General features: G+C 41.0%; 1 protein-coding gene across 1 annotated transcript; it reads right to left on the bottom strand.

Annotated features, from left to right (window-relative positions):
* Positions 1–515: 515 nt before the first annotated feature.
* On the bottom strand, positions 516–16,035 carry PTCD1 (pentatricopeptide repeat domain 1). The gene is made up of 8 exons (XM_044659853.1): positions 15,529–16,035; positions 13,125–13,265; positions 11,149–11,367; positions 6,998–7,099; positions 5,469–6,221; positions 4,243–4,359; positions 2,281–2,463; positions 516–930 (listed from the first exon to the last, which is right to left on the bottom strand). The coding sequence occupies exons 1-8, from the start codon at positions 16,033–16,035 to the stop codon at positions 742–744; spliced, it is 2,211 nt and encodes a 736-aa protein (XP_044515788.1). The 3' UTR covers positions 516–741.
* Positions 16,036–16,253: the final 218 nt, after the last annotated feature.

Below are 16,253 nucleotides of genomic sequence, written 5' to 3'. Positions count from 1 at the left end.
TCAGCTGGATTCAGGAAACAAAAGCTGGTACAGCCAGCTGCTGTATAATGAAGTCTATTGAAAGCATTCTAAAATGCAGTACTATTTTTTTTTTTTTATTCTGGGACTCCATTCAAGGAGCATAGGGCCACAACCAGTAGGCAATGGGCCACATAGTCGCTCAGGGTCACCCAGCTGGGAAGTGTCTGAGCCCGGACTTGAACCTAGGACCTTTTCGCCTCTAGGCCTGGCTCTCAATCCACTGAGCTAGCCCAGCTGCCCCTACTTTAGGTTGTAGTTTCTTTAGCAGATGTAGTTTTTACAGGGTGGGGTTGCTAGCCCCACGCCCAACCCTCCTCCTTTTTTCATCCGGGCTAGGGACCGTCCTTGGCCCAGGAGTGGTAAGGGTGGGCAGTAGGGGTCAAGTGACTTGCCCAAGGTCACACAGCTGGAAGTGTCCGAGGCCGGACTTGAACCTAGGACCTCCAGTCTCTAGGCCTGGCTCTCAATCCACTGAGCCACTCAGCTGCCCCATTGCTAATTGCTAATGCCCAGTACTATTGCTAATGCAATAAGACCTCAATTATATTGTGGCCAGTGATAATACTGGACATAGGCAAAGTGTCAAGACTATCAGATCCTTGATTCTGTGCTGCAAAATATTTCTCTACGTTTCCTCTGTGGCCAACTAACAACTGTGGATTTTGGGGTTTTTGTAAAGTGTACCAAAGTTGATCTACATTGTTAATCCGTGGAAGATCATCACAGTGACTGTTCTTGCTGGCCTTTGGCTGCTTCAGTCTCCTCTTCACTAACTTCGTCACTCTTAGGTTTTATCTTATATTTCTGCCAAGGATGGGGAGTTTCTTCTGCTGGCATTACTTTCAGCCACTGTTTGTAGTAAGCTCGAAAACCATCAATCTTTTCCAGGTAGGTATTCTTCTCTTTGTACTGTAAATGAAAAATCCAGTTACATATTTAAGACTAGGGATAAACTAGCTTCTGTGATTGAAATAATGAGAGAGAAACTCTTAGGCTAGTGGAGAAATATTATATATTGTTTCAGTTAGTAGAAAAAAGGTAGACTGTGGACTTTGTGGTGGGGAACAGAGGGCATTAAGATCTCCATTCAAAGCTTTACTTACGGAAGTGGCTTGATACTATGTAAATATATTTAGACAATAATGAGAGCTTATGTTTTTATATTGCTTTGAGGTTACAAATTGCTTTGACATGTTAACTCAACTGGTTCTCACAATCCTACAATGTATATTGGACAAATATTATTTCCATTTTACTGATGAAGAAACCAGTTCAGAGAGGGAAAGCTGCCCCTCCCTAAAGTATGCCATGGAAGAAGAGATTTCTTTAACTTCCTTGTAAAAAAAAAAACCAAAAACCAAAAACCCTTACTTTCTGTTTTAGAATCAATACTGTGTGTTGGTTCCAAAATAGAAAAACGTTAAGGGCTAGGCAGTGGGGCCTAAGTGAGTTGCCCAGGGTCACACAGCTAGGAAGTTTGAGGTCACATTTGAACTTGTGCCAGGTCTGGCTCTACCCAGTGTGTTACCCAGCTGTCCTCTTTTTAATCTCTCTATTGTGGACCTATACTGTAGCACCGACAAAAGGCCCCCTCCACTGTTTGCCTCCTAAACCCTACCTGTATAAGTGCACAACTCTAAGGGGTATAGATAAAGTATTTCTGTGAGGGTTAGGAGACCTGGGTTCTATATAAGCTCTACCATTGTGACTGTGGGTGGTTCACTTGACTCCTCTCTAGAAGCCGTCTCCCTACTTTCTTTGTAAAATTCCAGTAGCTGAGCAAGATGATCTCTAAATCCCTACTACATAATGTTATGATTCTAGAAAATATGGCCAATGCCACTCAGAGTTCTGGGGGAACACTGAGGATCAGAAACTGCTCTGGTATCAAAAAAGAAGGTAGCTTTCTCTATATGTTTTTATGTAAAGAAAAGCTAGGCAAAACTTATTTGCACACTAATTTAACTGTTCTATTTGCAAAGGAGGACTTATGTCACAGCCAAGGGGAGATATTTAAAATCCATAACAATTAGTAATTGGCTGATACTAGATTAGGAAGGAGAAACCAAAAGGATCTGATAAAAAGGGGGCACCGTCCACCTATGTACAGCACTAGGCATCCTTAACTGGGATAAATGTAGCAGAAGGTTGAATTGAATGTGGATTTTGCTATCCTTTGCTCTTTAATTTTCTTATATACACCTAGCTCTAAAAGAAAGAATTTGCTATTTCATTTCCAGGACATAACAGGTCACATACCCTGTCAAACGTGGGAGGGTATGTAGCTGCAAATTCCAGCTGTTGGATTATGACTTCATTCACTGGGACCTTGTTCTTCTTCATGTCCTGAAGGATGACTATGAGATAAGCATAGTCCAGCTTCTTCACAGCTTTATTGATGAGGGTGCTATAGACGTGGGTGTTGGGGATCATCCCGCATTTCTGAAACAGCCAGATATATTAATTAGGCAGCCTCCCCAGGGGCTGACTGAAGCTAGTAGTACAGAGTTCTTTGATGTTTTGCCAAGGGCCAGATTTGAAGGAAGGAATTAAATTAATCTATCAGTTAAGTCAGCTATGGATATCTCTGATCAGAGGGAACCAATGTGTCAGAACTTTACACAAAAGCATCAAGTTGTGCTCTTGTTCCTTGAAATAAATATGGAGTCATTCAGGGAGCTGAAGTAAGCTGAACCTTTTCTGATTGCATGTAGGGGACACAGGGCAATCATTGGGAAAGGGAGGGAGTGATATGTTGTCTTGGGTGAAGAATACATGATGGGGATTCATGGTGGGATAGTTATAACTAGAGCTGGCCCATGGCTATTTTCTAGAGTGAAGAGAATGAGAATTCCTTATCCCTTTAAATAAGACCTTAGGTGATAGAATTAATCAGCGTTTAGCCAAAGGAAATAATTGATTTAGGACAATGATTAGTGATTTAACAGAATTATAATGTTGCCTTGAGCCCACGGGTGGGCTTGGCATCTCCTCCCCTTATTTCCTCTACCTTTTCCACACTTTCTCCCATATTTCCAGGTTTAGCACCTTCTTGGAAATTACTTTTTCTAAGATGGAAGGTAAGGATTAAAGGAAAAGACAAGACACATCTTTTCCGAAATCTACCTGCTCATAAGCATTGTACAGATGTGAGCCAGTGACCATGATATGTCAATAAACATTACTGTCGGCTCAGGGAGAAGTCAGTCAGCCATGGTGGCATACTTCCTTTTCCTGCCCTGATCCCCTGGGCACTACCCTGTTGAGGACAGATGTTGCCTTCCCAAGATTGCTTACCCAGAAAAATTCCTTGTCTGTGACCTCAACAACTCCACCCCCCCCCCAAAAAAAACCAACCAAAAACTAAAAAATCTGAGGCACAGAGTCTACAGACTTGGAAGGGTTCTATGGATAGATTTCAGAGGGTCCATGAACTTCGGGGGTAAAAAGTTGCATCTTTATTTCAATGTAACTGGTTTCCTTTGTAATCCTATGAATTTTATTCATTAGAAACCCTTACCTTTTGTCTCTGTATCAATTCTAAGTTGGAAGAGAGGCAAGGGCTAGGCAATGGGGAATAAGTGACTTGTCTAGGGTCAGACAAGTAGGAACTGTCTGAGGCCAGATTTGAAGCCAGGTCCTCCCATCTCCAGGCCTGGTTCTCTATCCACTGTGCTACCTAGCTGCCCTTTATTTTATGCATTTAAAAGCATCATTTCTAGTTCATAGGCTTCAACAAATTGCCAAAGTAGTCCATGATATAAAAAAGGCTAAGAACCCTTGTCTAAGAGGGATACCCAGTGCCACGAGAAGTTAAGTGACTTACTTCAGATCATACACAAGGGATACCCAGTGCCATGAGAAGTTAAGTGACTTACCTCAGATCATACACAATCAGTAGAGATCAGAGATGCCTTCCTGGTTCTAAGGCCAGCCCTTAGAGATTTACTATGCCATATGCTCCCAATTTCATTACTGCATTAATATTATTATCATTTCATAGATATACCACCTGAAGGGTTTGCAAAGGTATTTTCCTAGGACAATCTTCTGTGTGTTTTTCAAAGCTATTTGAGAATGTAAATATCAAGAAGGAAGAGTTGAGCAACTTTTTTTTCTGGGGCTGACCATGAAAATTTAAATAAGGGTTCCTGACCACTCTGTTAAACTGGATACCTTGAAACACTGTAAAAAAAAAAGTCATCAAGAAGGCCTGTTTACCTTCATGTCTGCAAGCAGCTGAATTCCATATGCTTTCTTGAGGCAGCCTATAGCCAAGTTACAAAACGTCTGCATGTTAGGGACGATTCCTCTCCTTGCCAAGATGGGAAGCAGCTCCTGAAAGAACAGACCTTGATGCCACTGACAAACATTTCTTGAGCACTGTTGTATAAAGGGCACTTTGCTAGGTACCGAGGAGATAAAGGATGAGGTATGTTCCCTGTTCTTTCCCATCTAAGTCCTTTCTGAAGTTGTTTTAGTCACATAATGGTCAAAGCTGTGATGAAGCTGACTGCCCACTGCTTTACTAAAATGAAATCAACTTAAGGGGGGATGACTTTTGCTCTTTCTTTCTGAACTCAAGAAAGTTCTGATCTTCCTAAATTAAGAAGGCCTAAAAAATATAAAGGTCTCAAAAAGGCTGTGACAGCTCACTGGCCCCTGACCACCTCTAAAAGGACAACATATGGGAAGAGATGAGACTCACCTAAAGGTGATAGGAGAACAGGAAGAACCTTGTTATTTAGCAATGAAAAGAAACTCTCTCTGAAAGGATCCAGATCTGTTGACAGTTGCTTCGACAGACAATGAAAAAGGGAGGACCTCGGAACTGTATTATTCCCTTTTTTTAAAATTAAAAACCCTTGCCTTCTATCAATATCAATTCTTTTTTTTTTTAAATAATTTTTTATTTTTAGAAAAATTTTCCATGGTTACATAAGTCATGTTTTTACTTTTCTCTTCACCTCCCACTCCCCTCTGCTGTAGCTAATTCGCATTTCCACTGGTTTTAATATGTGTGGTCAGTCAAGACTTATTTATACATTATTGATAGTTACATAGGTGTGGTCTTTTCAGGTCTACATCCCCAATCATGTCCTCATCAACCCAAGGGTCCAAGCAGTTGTTTTTCTTCTGTGTTTCTACTCCTGTAGTTTTTCTTCTGAATGTGGGTAGTGTTCCTTTCCATAAATCCCTCAGAATTGTCTTGAGTCATATCAATATCAATTCTAAAACAGAAGAGTGGCCAGGGCTAGGCAACTGGGGTTAAGTGACTTGCCCAAGATTGCACAGGTAGAAGCGTATAAAGCCATCTTTGCACCTAGGTCTGGTGCTCTATCCGTTGTGCTACCTAGCTGTCTCTTCCTCACATCCTAATGCATTTAGGAGACATTTTAGTGTCACCTAAAATGAAAAGACATACCAGTGCTTGGAGTTTACCTTACCTTTGCTCCTTGTAGGTCTCCTAATTTGCTCTTCTTCTTCACCAATGTGTTGAAAAATGTAATATCAGCTTCCACTTTGTGCTCATCAAGAATGGCCAACAATGAAGACTCCGATGCACTGTTTGGTCTGACAATCTCAGCCAACATCGTCAGAGTTTTGATATTAGGCACTAGATGGTCCTCCTTCATTTTACTCAGGAAGCCTTCCATCTCACCCATTAAAGCCAATCTGTCGGCTGGAGTAGTAACAGTCCCTAAAGAAATCACATTCAGGTGAGATACTGTGAGATCCAGCAAGTTTGGCAGGGGGCAAACAGGTTCTAAAGATCCAGCAACATTGGCTTTCATGGGCTCTGGACTACTCAGACTTTGGTTTAGTACCACCAGGGAGTTAGCAGGATAGGAGTCAAATCCTCCTTTGTCATCTTCCAGCTCGGGTTGAACCTCATTGGTCTCTCTGGCTTTCTGGAGGTCCAGGGGATCCTGGGCCTCCCTGGAAATTCCCTGGAATAGCTGCTTCTCCAGCGAGTCCACATGCAGCTTGACTGAGGTGGCCTTCTGTTCCTGTGTTTGTTTCCTTCGGTGCTGCTTGCCTGCCATCAGTTGGAGCAGGGCTGGCTCCTCTTCAGGTCTCAGAAGCAAATCTGAAGCCACTCTGGGGTCCCCTAGATCACAATCCCGAGCTGCACACAGCATCAGATTGTAACTGTGAGCATTGGGCTTAATCCCCATTTTCAACATCCGTCGCCAAACCTGCTCCAGAAGAAAAAGTGATTTTTCCTCTGAATAATGAAATGTATCAGAGGAGCTCTCAGAATCAAAAGCTGGGTCAGCTGGGGTCAGACACTCAGATAATATTTTCTGGGGGGTTGGGATATGATGAACCAAGTTGACATTGGTCTCAGGTCTCTGGTAAGCAAGGAATTTCTCTGGGTACCCAATCTAGTGCCCAGGGGATCTGGGCAGGAAAAGGAAGTATGCCAGCACAGCTGACTGACCTCTCCCTGAGCTGACAGTAATGCTTATTGACAAATCATAGTCACTGGCTCACATTTGAACAATGCTCATGAGAAGGTGGATTTGGGGAAAGGTATGCCCTTACTTTTTTGTTTTTAAACCCTTACCTTCCATCTTAAAATCAATACTAAGTATTGGTTCCAAGGCAGAAGAGCAGGAAGGGCCAGGCAACGGAGTTAAGTGAGTTGCCTAGGGTTATATAGTCAGGAAGTGTCTGTGCCTTTACTTTTAAACTACCCAGAAGCTTTTTCAGAAAGGCATTTTTATGAGCAAGAAAAAACAAGGGGCCCTCCACACACCACTTATGCTGTCCCACTTCTCCTGCCCTGCCCCAATTTCCCTTAGGAAAGGATAAAATGACTTGGATTCCAGTCTTTCTGCTGCTCTGCCTAGCTCATCTCTTATTCAGCACCACCACATTCTTTGCCATTTTCATATATTTCATATCTCTATCCCACTACGTTGAAAGGGTTTCACTCATACCCAAAACCCTCAGGAGGAAAGATACAGACCTGCAAGGCATATCTGAAGCCTGTCTTCTTGTCTGTTATGCAGCCCATAAGTAGGAAATTGAAAGTCTCTTCAGTGACAGCATGACCTTTGAGGACAATTTCCTAAAGCAGGAGAAATTTGTGACTTTTGAATCCAGGGTGGTCCCAAGGTATTGTCTGAATGATGATCTATTTTAGAACATAGGTAGCATCTGTATCTAATTTTATTTAAATGATACCCAGTATGATACCACGGTGACTTCTACATAATTTAACACAGCAATCAAAGGGAAAGAAAATGAACTCTCTAATCCTTAAATATATTTATCCTGGATGGACACAGAAAGTCAATCTCACATCTTCATTTATGAAATGGTTAAATAGTTTTCCTCTGGATGCATGGAACCTGCAAGGATGCCTGTCTTAAACTCATGATTTTTAGAGGGCAGACCCCATCCATACCTCCTGTCTTAGAATTAATACTGTATATTGGTTCTAAGACAAAAGAGTGATAAGGGTGAGGTAATGGGGGTTAAGTGACTTACTCAGGGTCACACAGTCAGGAAGTGTCTGAGGCCACATCTGAACCCAGGATGTCCCATCTCTAGGCCTGGCCCTCTATCCACTGAGCCACCTTGATGCCCAGGAAGCCTAACCTCTTAAATGTACAATAGCACCTTATCTCCAGTGTCTCTATTTGGATAACAATAACAACTGTCATTGGATTTAGTGGTTTATAAGTACATTACCCTTGTAATATCATTTAAGTTTCATACTAATCCTGTAATGTAGGTACAACTGGTTTACAAATTTGTCCTGAGGTTTGCCTGTTGAAAGCTATCCAACATTTCCAGGAAATCTGATAAGGATGGCTTAGGTGATAAAGAAAGAAGCAGGAGACTCTGGATTTCTGTCAGCTCATACTGCTGCTCTGTGTGCCACAATGAGCTTGGGATTTTATTATATACTGTATATAAAACCCATTTCACACAAGAGCACAAAGAAACTTCACAGTTGTGCAGAAATACAAATTACGTCATATCAAAGCACAAAAAACCTCAGTGACTTCAGGGTAGAGCAGGGGTCAGCAACGTATGGCTCTCGAGCCATATCTGGCTCTTTTGAGGGCCAGATATGGCTCTTTCTGCAGGTGCCATAAAGTCGATTTTTTTCAGGTGCTGTTACAGGAGCCGCACTGTGAGCACTGAACGGCTTTCACAAAATTACATTTTAAAAAATGTGGCATTTATGGCTCTCACGGCCAAAAAGGTTGCCAATCCCTGGGGTAGAGATAGCCTAGAACAGAACAAAGTCCAAGGCTGAATTCTAGCTGCCTTATTATCAGAAACCTAATTCTGGGATACTTTTATTGGGCAGAAAGCCCCTGCTGAAGGAGGTTTTGTCTAGATTTTGTTTTTATTCTGACCTTGGCTGTCTAGAAATGTTGTTTTGAGCCTAAGCAGCTGTATTTTTTTTTAAAAATTTAAACATTTATTAATATTCATTTTTAACATGGTTACATGATTCATGCTCCTATTTTCCCCTTCACCCCCCGCACTCCCCCCACCCATGGCCGATGCACATAGCAGCTGTATTTTTGACCAAGAGAGAGAGCGTTAACCTCTTAACTGTTGGTTTGCTAAGAACTTAAAGTTTTCCAATAAGACTATAATGCTTTTCCAATAAGAAAAGGTGTGGATCATAAAATGGGTCAAAAGAGGAGTCTCAATTTTGCCACATTCCCTCCAACATTCATTACTCTCCCCTGCTATCATTTTAGCCATTCTGCTAGGTGTGAGGTGGTACATCAGAGTTGTTTTCATTTGCATTTCTCTAATTCTTAGAGATTTAGAACACTTTCTCATGTGCTTATTGATACTTTTGATGCACTGCTGGTGGAGTTGTGAACTGATCCAACCATTCTAGATGGCAATTTGGAACTACGCTCAAAGAGTGATAAAAGCCCTTTGATCCAGCCATACCATTGCTGGGATTGTACTCCAAAGAGATCATAGATAAACAGACTTGCACAAAAATATTTATAGCTGCGCTCTTTGTGGTGGCAAAAAACTGGAAAGCAAGGGTATGCCCTTCAATTGGGGAATGGCTAAACAAATTGTGGTATATGTTGGTGATGGAATACTATTGTGCTCAAAGGAATAATAAACTGGAGGAATTCCATGTGAACTGGAAAGACCTCCAGGAATTGATGCAGAGTGAAAGGAGCAGAGCCAGAAGAACATTGTACACAGAGACTAATACACTGTGGTAAAATCAAATGTAATGGACGTCTGTACTAGCAGCAATGCAATGACCCAAGACAATTCTGAGGGATTTATGGAAAAGAACTCTACCCACATTCAGAGGAAGAACTACAGGAGTGGAAACACAGAAGAAAAACAACTGCTTGAACACTTGGGTTGATGAGGACATGATTGGGGATGTAGACCTGAAAAGACCACACCAATGCAACTATCAATAATATGTAAATAAGTCTTGACTGACCACACATGTTAAAACCTAGTGGAAATTGGAGTTAGCTACCGGGAGAGGAAGGGTGGGGTGCAGCTGAGGGGGTGAAGGGTAAAGTAAAAACATGAATTATGTAACCATGGAAAATTTTTCTAAAAATAAAAAATTTAAAAAAAAGAAAAAAAAAAGAGGAGTCTCAATGGCTCCCAACAGTTTGCCAACTTATCCTGTAAGTCCTTGCCCACTGGCACTGATAGGATATGAGCAGAAATACATTGTTTAGGATCTCCTAAAGTCAAGGAAGAGATAGGCTCTCTTTTATGTGGCACCTAATAGCATGGCAGAGAGGTAGTCAACAAGAGCCAGAGAACAAGGGCATGCCCTGGACCTGGTAGAAAGAAGTCTCTCACCACCGTCATTCCAATTCAAGGGCTATGGAAGCAGTCTGAAGACAGTGATGGTTTCTGGAGTCCTAGGCCTTATTGGCTGAGTAGAATTAGGAACAAGGAACATGGACATGGCCAATGATCAAGCTTAGGGCAGTGTGGGGCAGAAGTGGGAAATGTAGTCAGTTCTTTTAAAAGTGGATAGAGAGCCAGGTCTGGAGATGGGAAGTCCTGGGTTCAAAAAAGATACTTCCTAGCTATGTGATCCTGGGCAAGTCAATTAACCCCAGTGCCTAGCCCTTACTGCTCTTCTTAAGATGGAAGGTAAGGTTTTTTTTTTTTTAAGTTTAAAGGAAAAAAGGGAATCAGAGGCCAACCTTATCTTTAGTTCTTTCTCCTGGCCCTATGCTTGATAAAGCAAAACAAATTCCTTCCTACAACCTCATTTCTCACCTGACTGCATAACTTTGGGACTTCTTTGACTCAGTCGTCCACCATGCTCCCAATTCTGATACTTTCTCCCCCTACCCTGGTTTTTAAACTTCTCTTTGTGTGTTTTTTCCCCACTCTTCAATTCTAAGCTCTTGAGGGTAGCAACTGTCTTTCTTTTTTTCCTATTTGTATCCTTAGCAAACATGTAGTATAGTGCCTGACACACAGGCATTAAAAAATGTTCACTATTGACTAATATTGGTTCTGAAGGCTCTTTCTGGAATTCTATCTTATTACCACTAACTGGTAAGGGAATTTTGAGACAATTGTAGCTGGTGGCTGCAGAAGCCCTGGTGACTTCTGAACATGCTTGAAATTTTTCAGAATCATTCCTGATCCTCAACATGAAAACAGAAACTTGTATCCTTGGGAATCTTCGATCTCAACCCTAATGAAATGAATTTGGTTCCAGAGAAGGGGCAGAATCAACTCTGGCTCTGAAATGCCATGATACCTGCTCACCTAAGCTGAGAACCTTGTTTTCTACCTAGATGGGGAAGAAAAGTAGTGGGGAGGGAGAGAGGGGGACCAACAACATTTACTGAGCATCCACTTGTATAGGCAGGTCCATGTTAGACAAACATGGGGCAGGAAGAGTTTAATAATAATTTTTTTTAATGATCCCTATCGAGGCAGCTAGGTGACAGCAGATTAAGTTCTAGGCCTGGAGATACAAGATCCTGGGTTCAAACCTGACTTTAGACACTTCTTGGCTATTGCTCTGGGCAAGTCATTTAACCCTATTTGTCTAGCCCTTGCCCTTCTCTCTTAGAGTTGTTAGTAAGACAGAAAGTAATGTTTTAAAAAAATAAAACCCTTTACCTTGAAGACCTCGAAACACATCCTGGTATCAGCACAGAGGGCAGCTGCTTTCAGTAGCGCATGATAAGATTTCAAATTCAGTTGGATGTTTTTTTCCCGGAGTTGTTGCTGAAGCTTTAGGACACTCTGTAGGGCAGAATCCTTCCAGGGTGACTGGGCACAGGCATTGAACAGGGCTGTATAAGTGGCTTCAGAGGGCTCTAGATCCCGTTTCTTCATCTATCATGAACAAGAGAAAGCCAGAGTTGTGTACTTACCTTTAACAGGACTAGAACATTTCCCATTGGAAACCACTGACTTGCTCATTGATTTGCTTGACTTGGCTCCTAAGAAGGCTGAAATGACAAAAAGCCTTGTAGGATCAGTATCTGGAGGTGAGACTTGGGGCTTAAGGGATGATCTGCCTAAGAAGCTGGGCATGTCCTGGGCACAGCAAGGGCAAGAACTCCAGGATCTAATTTCCCAGTCTGTCCCTAGTATTGAAAGCCTTAGATTTTGTTGAATGTGTAGCAAATGGTATGGAATTTATACTTCCAATAGCATGAGCAACTTTTCTGGGTTTCTTGAAGTGGGCATTGTCAAAGAATACCATACAAAGAGGAAAAAGGGCTTGTGAGTCATGGCTTTGTGATGTCTCAGGCAGCAACCAGCCAAAGCAATTTTTAAAAATTAGCAATACATTAAAAAAATAATTTTAGTAAAATTCCTCTTTTATTCCTCTCTTCCCTGGGAGTCAACCCATTGAACAAATAATTTTTTTAACCCTTAGGGAAGCCTTCCCTAAGGAGTTAGGAGTTCTCTTAATTCCAGTGCCTTCCCTCTGTTATTTTCTATTTGTCCTATATATAGATTACTTTGTATATATTTGTTTGCATGTTAGCTTCTTCCATTAAATTGCAAGCTCCTTGTGGATAGGACTCCTTTTGTCTCTTTTTGTATTCCCAGTACTTAGCACACTGCTTGGCACATAGTAGGCACTTAATAAATGCTTATTGATGGATTGATTTTATTTTTCAAATCCATACCTTCTGTCTTAGAATCAATACTAAGTATTGGTTCCAAGGCAGAAGAGGAGTAAGGGCTAGACAATTGGGGTTAAGTGACTTTATCAGGGTCAACCAGGTAGGAAGTGTTTGAGACTAGATTTGAACCCAGGACCTCCCATCTTCAGGCTTGACTCTGTATCCACTGAGCAACCTAGCTGTCCCTTGATGGACTGATAGATTGAAAAAGAGAAAAAGAGAGGGGGGAAAAAATCAGCAAAACAACTAATACATTGAAAAAAATCTGAAAATATATGTAATGGGGGTAACTAGGTGGCTCAGTGGATATAAGCAGGCCTGGAGATGGAGAGATCCTGGGTTCAATCTGGCCTCAGACACTTCCTACCTGGGTGACCCTGGGCAAGTCACTTAACCCCATTTGCCTGGTTTTAACTGATCTTTTGGTTTGGAACTGATACTTAGTACTGATGCTAAGACAGAGGGTAAGGGTTAAAAAAGAAAAGAAAAGAAAAGAAAAGAAAAGGAAAATATAGTATATGTAATGTTTCACACTTATGGAACTCCTACAGAGGCAAACAAAGAGGGGTGGGAATAGGGTAGAATATCTTCTCTCTTTTTTATGGAGTCACCAAGGCCATTTTCTGCCCCCATTGCAGAGCTAACACTAGCTAGAACCCTGTGTAAGCATGGGCAAGTCACTTAACCTCCCTATTGAGTTATATGAGTTTGTACAATGGGGATAACAATACTTGTACTACTAACCTCACATGGTTGTGGTGGGGACAGTGCTTAGCAAACCCTAAAACATAATATAAGCCATGATGATTACTGCTCTCAGCCCAGTGATTTTTTTTGTGCTACTTCTCAGATACTGAGAGGAATCAAAGTCTCACTTAAAACAAAGCTGGATGGATGTCTGTGTTGGCCTTACTTGTTCAAAAGACCCCTTCTCTCCCCTCCCTGAACACTCACATCATTGTACAGCTGAAAGGCTTTCTTCAGGTAACCTGCCCGACCGCAGCCTCCAATCAGCACTGTATAGTTACACTCAATGGGTTGGAGGCGTTCCTCCTTTAGCATCTGCCTCTCAAACAGATCCAGGGCCTCGGCCAACTGAGGGCACCACCAAGAAAGGAGAAATAAAACAGAAAGGATGTTGATATTTATGTTTTTACACACACCCAAAACCATACATATACACATGTGATATAGAAATATATTTATATTATATGTAATAGCATATATTAAATGTAAATATAGACTATTAAATATATATGATATATATTATTAACACATAATAATATATATTATTAATATGATATATAAATTAAATATATATGATATATAAACAAATGTATAAAATCCATTTATATACATATATGATATATAGTAATATATAATATTAAATATACACACAATATTAACATTAAATATAAATATATTTAAGTATAATGTATAAACACAAATATGTATGTATGATATATAATAGCATATAATATTAAATATACACACAATATTAAATATAAATATATGTCTTTATATATACTTATATACATATCTCTATATCTCTATCTAAGGTGAGAAAAGATCTCCTTAAATGACAAATATTGTAGTAGGGAGAAGCTTTCTTCCTAAGAAGACTCTAAGTGTGGTCTATATAGCACTTTGGAGTTCCCATCACCTGCTTGGCCCAGCACTTTCAGCAAATACCAAAGAAGACCAGATATCACAGTGGCTTTGTGTTAGCCCAATCCAGAAGACCCTTCTTGGTCATGACTGAGTCACTTGTCCCATGATGTTCCATGCTTATCTGGATTAACACTGGCGTAATTTCCTCTGGTTAGAGACTTGGGCGAAGTCTCATTTCTTTCTTTTTCAGAACTCCCTGTTTGATGATCCCACCCCTTTTGGTGGGCAAATCTCTTAATCCCCATTGCCTAGCCCTTTCCACTCTTCTGCCTTGGAACCAATATACAGAATTGATTCTAAGACGGAAGGTCAGGGTTTAATAAAACAAAAAAATATATAGAAAAAGAGCTAACAATTTGTCAAGTGCCAAATGAAGACATGGCAAGTGCTATGCCAGTTCATAAGTGAGAAGAGATCTGTGTGGATTGAAGGAGTCAGGGCCTTAAAGCTTTTTCTGCTCTCACAGAACAGGGGCTCTTAACCTCTTTTGTGTCATGGACCTGTTTTCTCACTGGGAAACCCATGTACCCCTTTTCTCAGAAGAATGTTTTAAAATATATAAACTAAAATATGCAAATTTTGGAGAAAATCAATCTACTGAAATACATATCAAGATGTTAAGAAATCAAGTTCACAGATCTAATCATGGATAGAAATGATATTTCTTTCCTTGGAACTGGCAGAGTACTACTGGTATGAAGCATAATTGAGGCAGCTAGGAAACACAGTAGATAGAACTCAGAACCAAGAATCAGGAAGACTCTGGTCCAGCCTCATACACTTACTAACTGTATGACCCTGGGCAAGTCACCTAACCTATCGGTCTCTCTTTCCTCACTTGTAAAATGGGGATAACAACAGCACCTAAGACACAGTGAATTTTGTTGTAAGGTCAAATGAGACATTATTTGCAAAGTGCTTAGCACAGTGCCTGGCACATTGTAGGCTCTATATAAATGACTGTTCCCTCCTTTCTGCCCCAACAATGCCTAGCACACAGTAGGGACTTCAATGCCTGTAGTATTACATTAATTTGTGAATATATCTTGTCTCCTATAAAAACAGTAAGCTTCATGGGGAAAGAGACTGAGTTTTGTTTCTTTTTAAAACTATACTAAGTACTAATACTAAGTATTAGTTCCATGGCAGAAGAAGGGTAAGGGCTAGGCAATAGGGGTTAGGTGATTTATCTAGGATTACAGTGCTAGGAAGTGTCTGAGACCAGATTTGAACCCGGGACCTCCCATCTCTAGGGAGGCTTTTTATCTACTGAGCTGTCTAACTGCCCAGAATTTTTTTTCTCCTTGAATCCCCCTCAGTGTCTAATATAGGGCCTCGCCCAAAATAACTATTCAATAAATATGATAAATGAATAAAGAGGTAGAGTCTGAAGGATGATTAGGAGACTATAGGCTCCAAGAGGCCAGGGTCTGTTTTATTTTTGTATGCCTGGCACATGGCTGTTGAATTGCACTAAAGAGGGAAAAGGGGCATACCACATAAAGATGGGGTCCTGTTGGTGTACTTAGGGTTCCCTGTGAAAACCAGTCTGAATGGAGAAGATTCTTATAGCATAATGGGAACTAGAGTTTCAAAAGACATCCCTGTCAGCTCCAATGTGATGTGTCAGTCTTTGACATCTGAGACGTGGTTTTCTTAGGCACTAACTAGAAATGAAAGGACTCACCTTGTTCTCCTTTATCAACCTCTTGCATTGATAGAAATACCAATGAGGAGTGTTGTGCCGGCCCTTCCAAGGCTTTTGCAGTATCTTATCTTCCTCATCCTCATATTCTTGAAACCTTAAGTTGTGAAAGTCTGCTGTGGTTTTGTGAAATACTTTTCTGGATGAATATTTGTCGGACAGGGTTCCAAAGTTCTCTTCTTCATTTCCATTTGTTTCCAGTTGGGACAGAGAACATGATTTACTGAGCTCTGGAGAGCTTTTTACACTTTTCTGGGTCCAGTCATTTGAATTGAGTTTGTGAAGGGAGGAACTGAGTAGTCTCAGCATCCCACACTGCTGCTTCCATCCCAGGCATCTGAGCAGTTGCCATGTACCCCTTTGAAATGCCAGGCTCTTTCCTTGAACACCTATCCATCTAGTTCCATTGGGGCCCAACCTTGGATGAAGGTGTTGTAGGGCAAATGATCCTGCCAGGGATGGGTTAGAGAACAGCTGTATGATTTTCATAATGTCTTTTCTTGCTGTTGTCAACCACGGATTTTTATGGCATACTCTGGGTCCTGGAATCAATTTAAAAAAAGGGGAAAAAAAAAGGTAAGGAGGCACCAACTATACCCCAAATGTTAAACAAAACAAAGCCAAACAACCCTTACCATTTGTCTTAGAATCAGTACTCTGTATTGGTTCCAAGCCAGAAGAGCAGAGCAATAAGGGCTAGGCAATGG

Source organism: Gracilinanus agilis, chromosome 1 (genome assembly GCF_016433145.1).
Source record: "Gracilinanus agilis isolate LMUSP501 chromosome 1, AgileGrace, whole genome shotgun sequence".
Taxonomy (NCBI): domain Eukaryota; kingdom Metazoa; phylum Chordata; class Mammalia; order Didelphimorphia; family Didelphidae; genus Gracilinanus; species Gracilinanus agilis.
The sequence above is the reverse complement of the archived record's forward strand: the minus strand, read 5'-3'. Positions and strand labels throughout refer to the sequence as shown.

What these genes read in the sequence shown, in the direction of transcription:
- PTCD1 (XM_044659853.1), bottom strand. Translation starts at nt 16,035, where the DNA reads ATGAAAATCATACAGCTGTTCTCTAACCCATCCCTGGCAGGATCATTT. An exon ending in GGTTGATAAAGGAGAACAAG is followed by an intron (nt 13,266 to 15,528) that starts GTGAGTCCTTTC and finishes TGGTGCCCTCAG; the next exon opens with TTGGCCGAGGCCCTGGATCT. An exon ending in AGCTGCTTGCAGACATGAAG is followed by an intron (nt 2,464 to 4,242) that starts GTAAACAGGCCT and finishes TGGCTGTTTCAG; the next exon opens with AAATGCGGGATGATCCCCAA.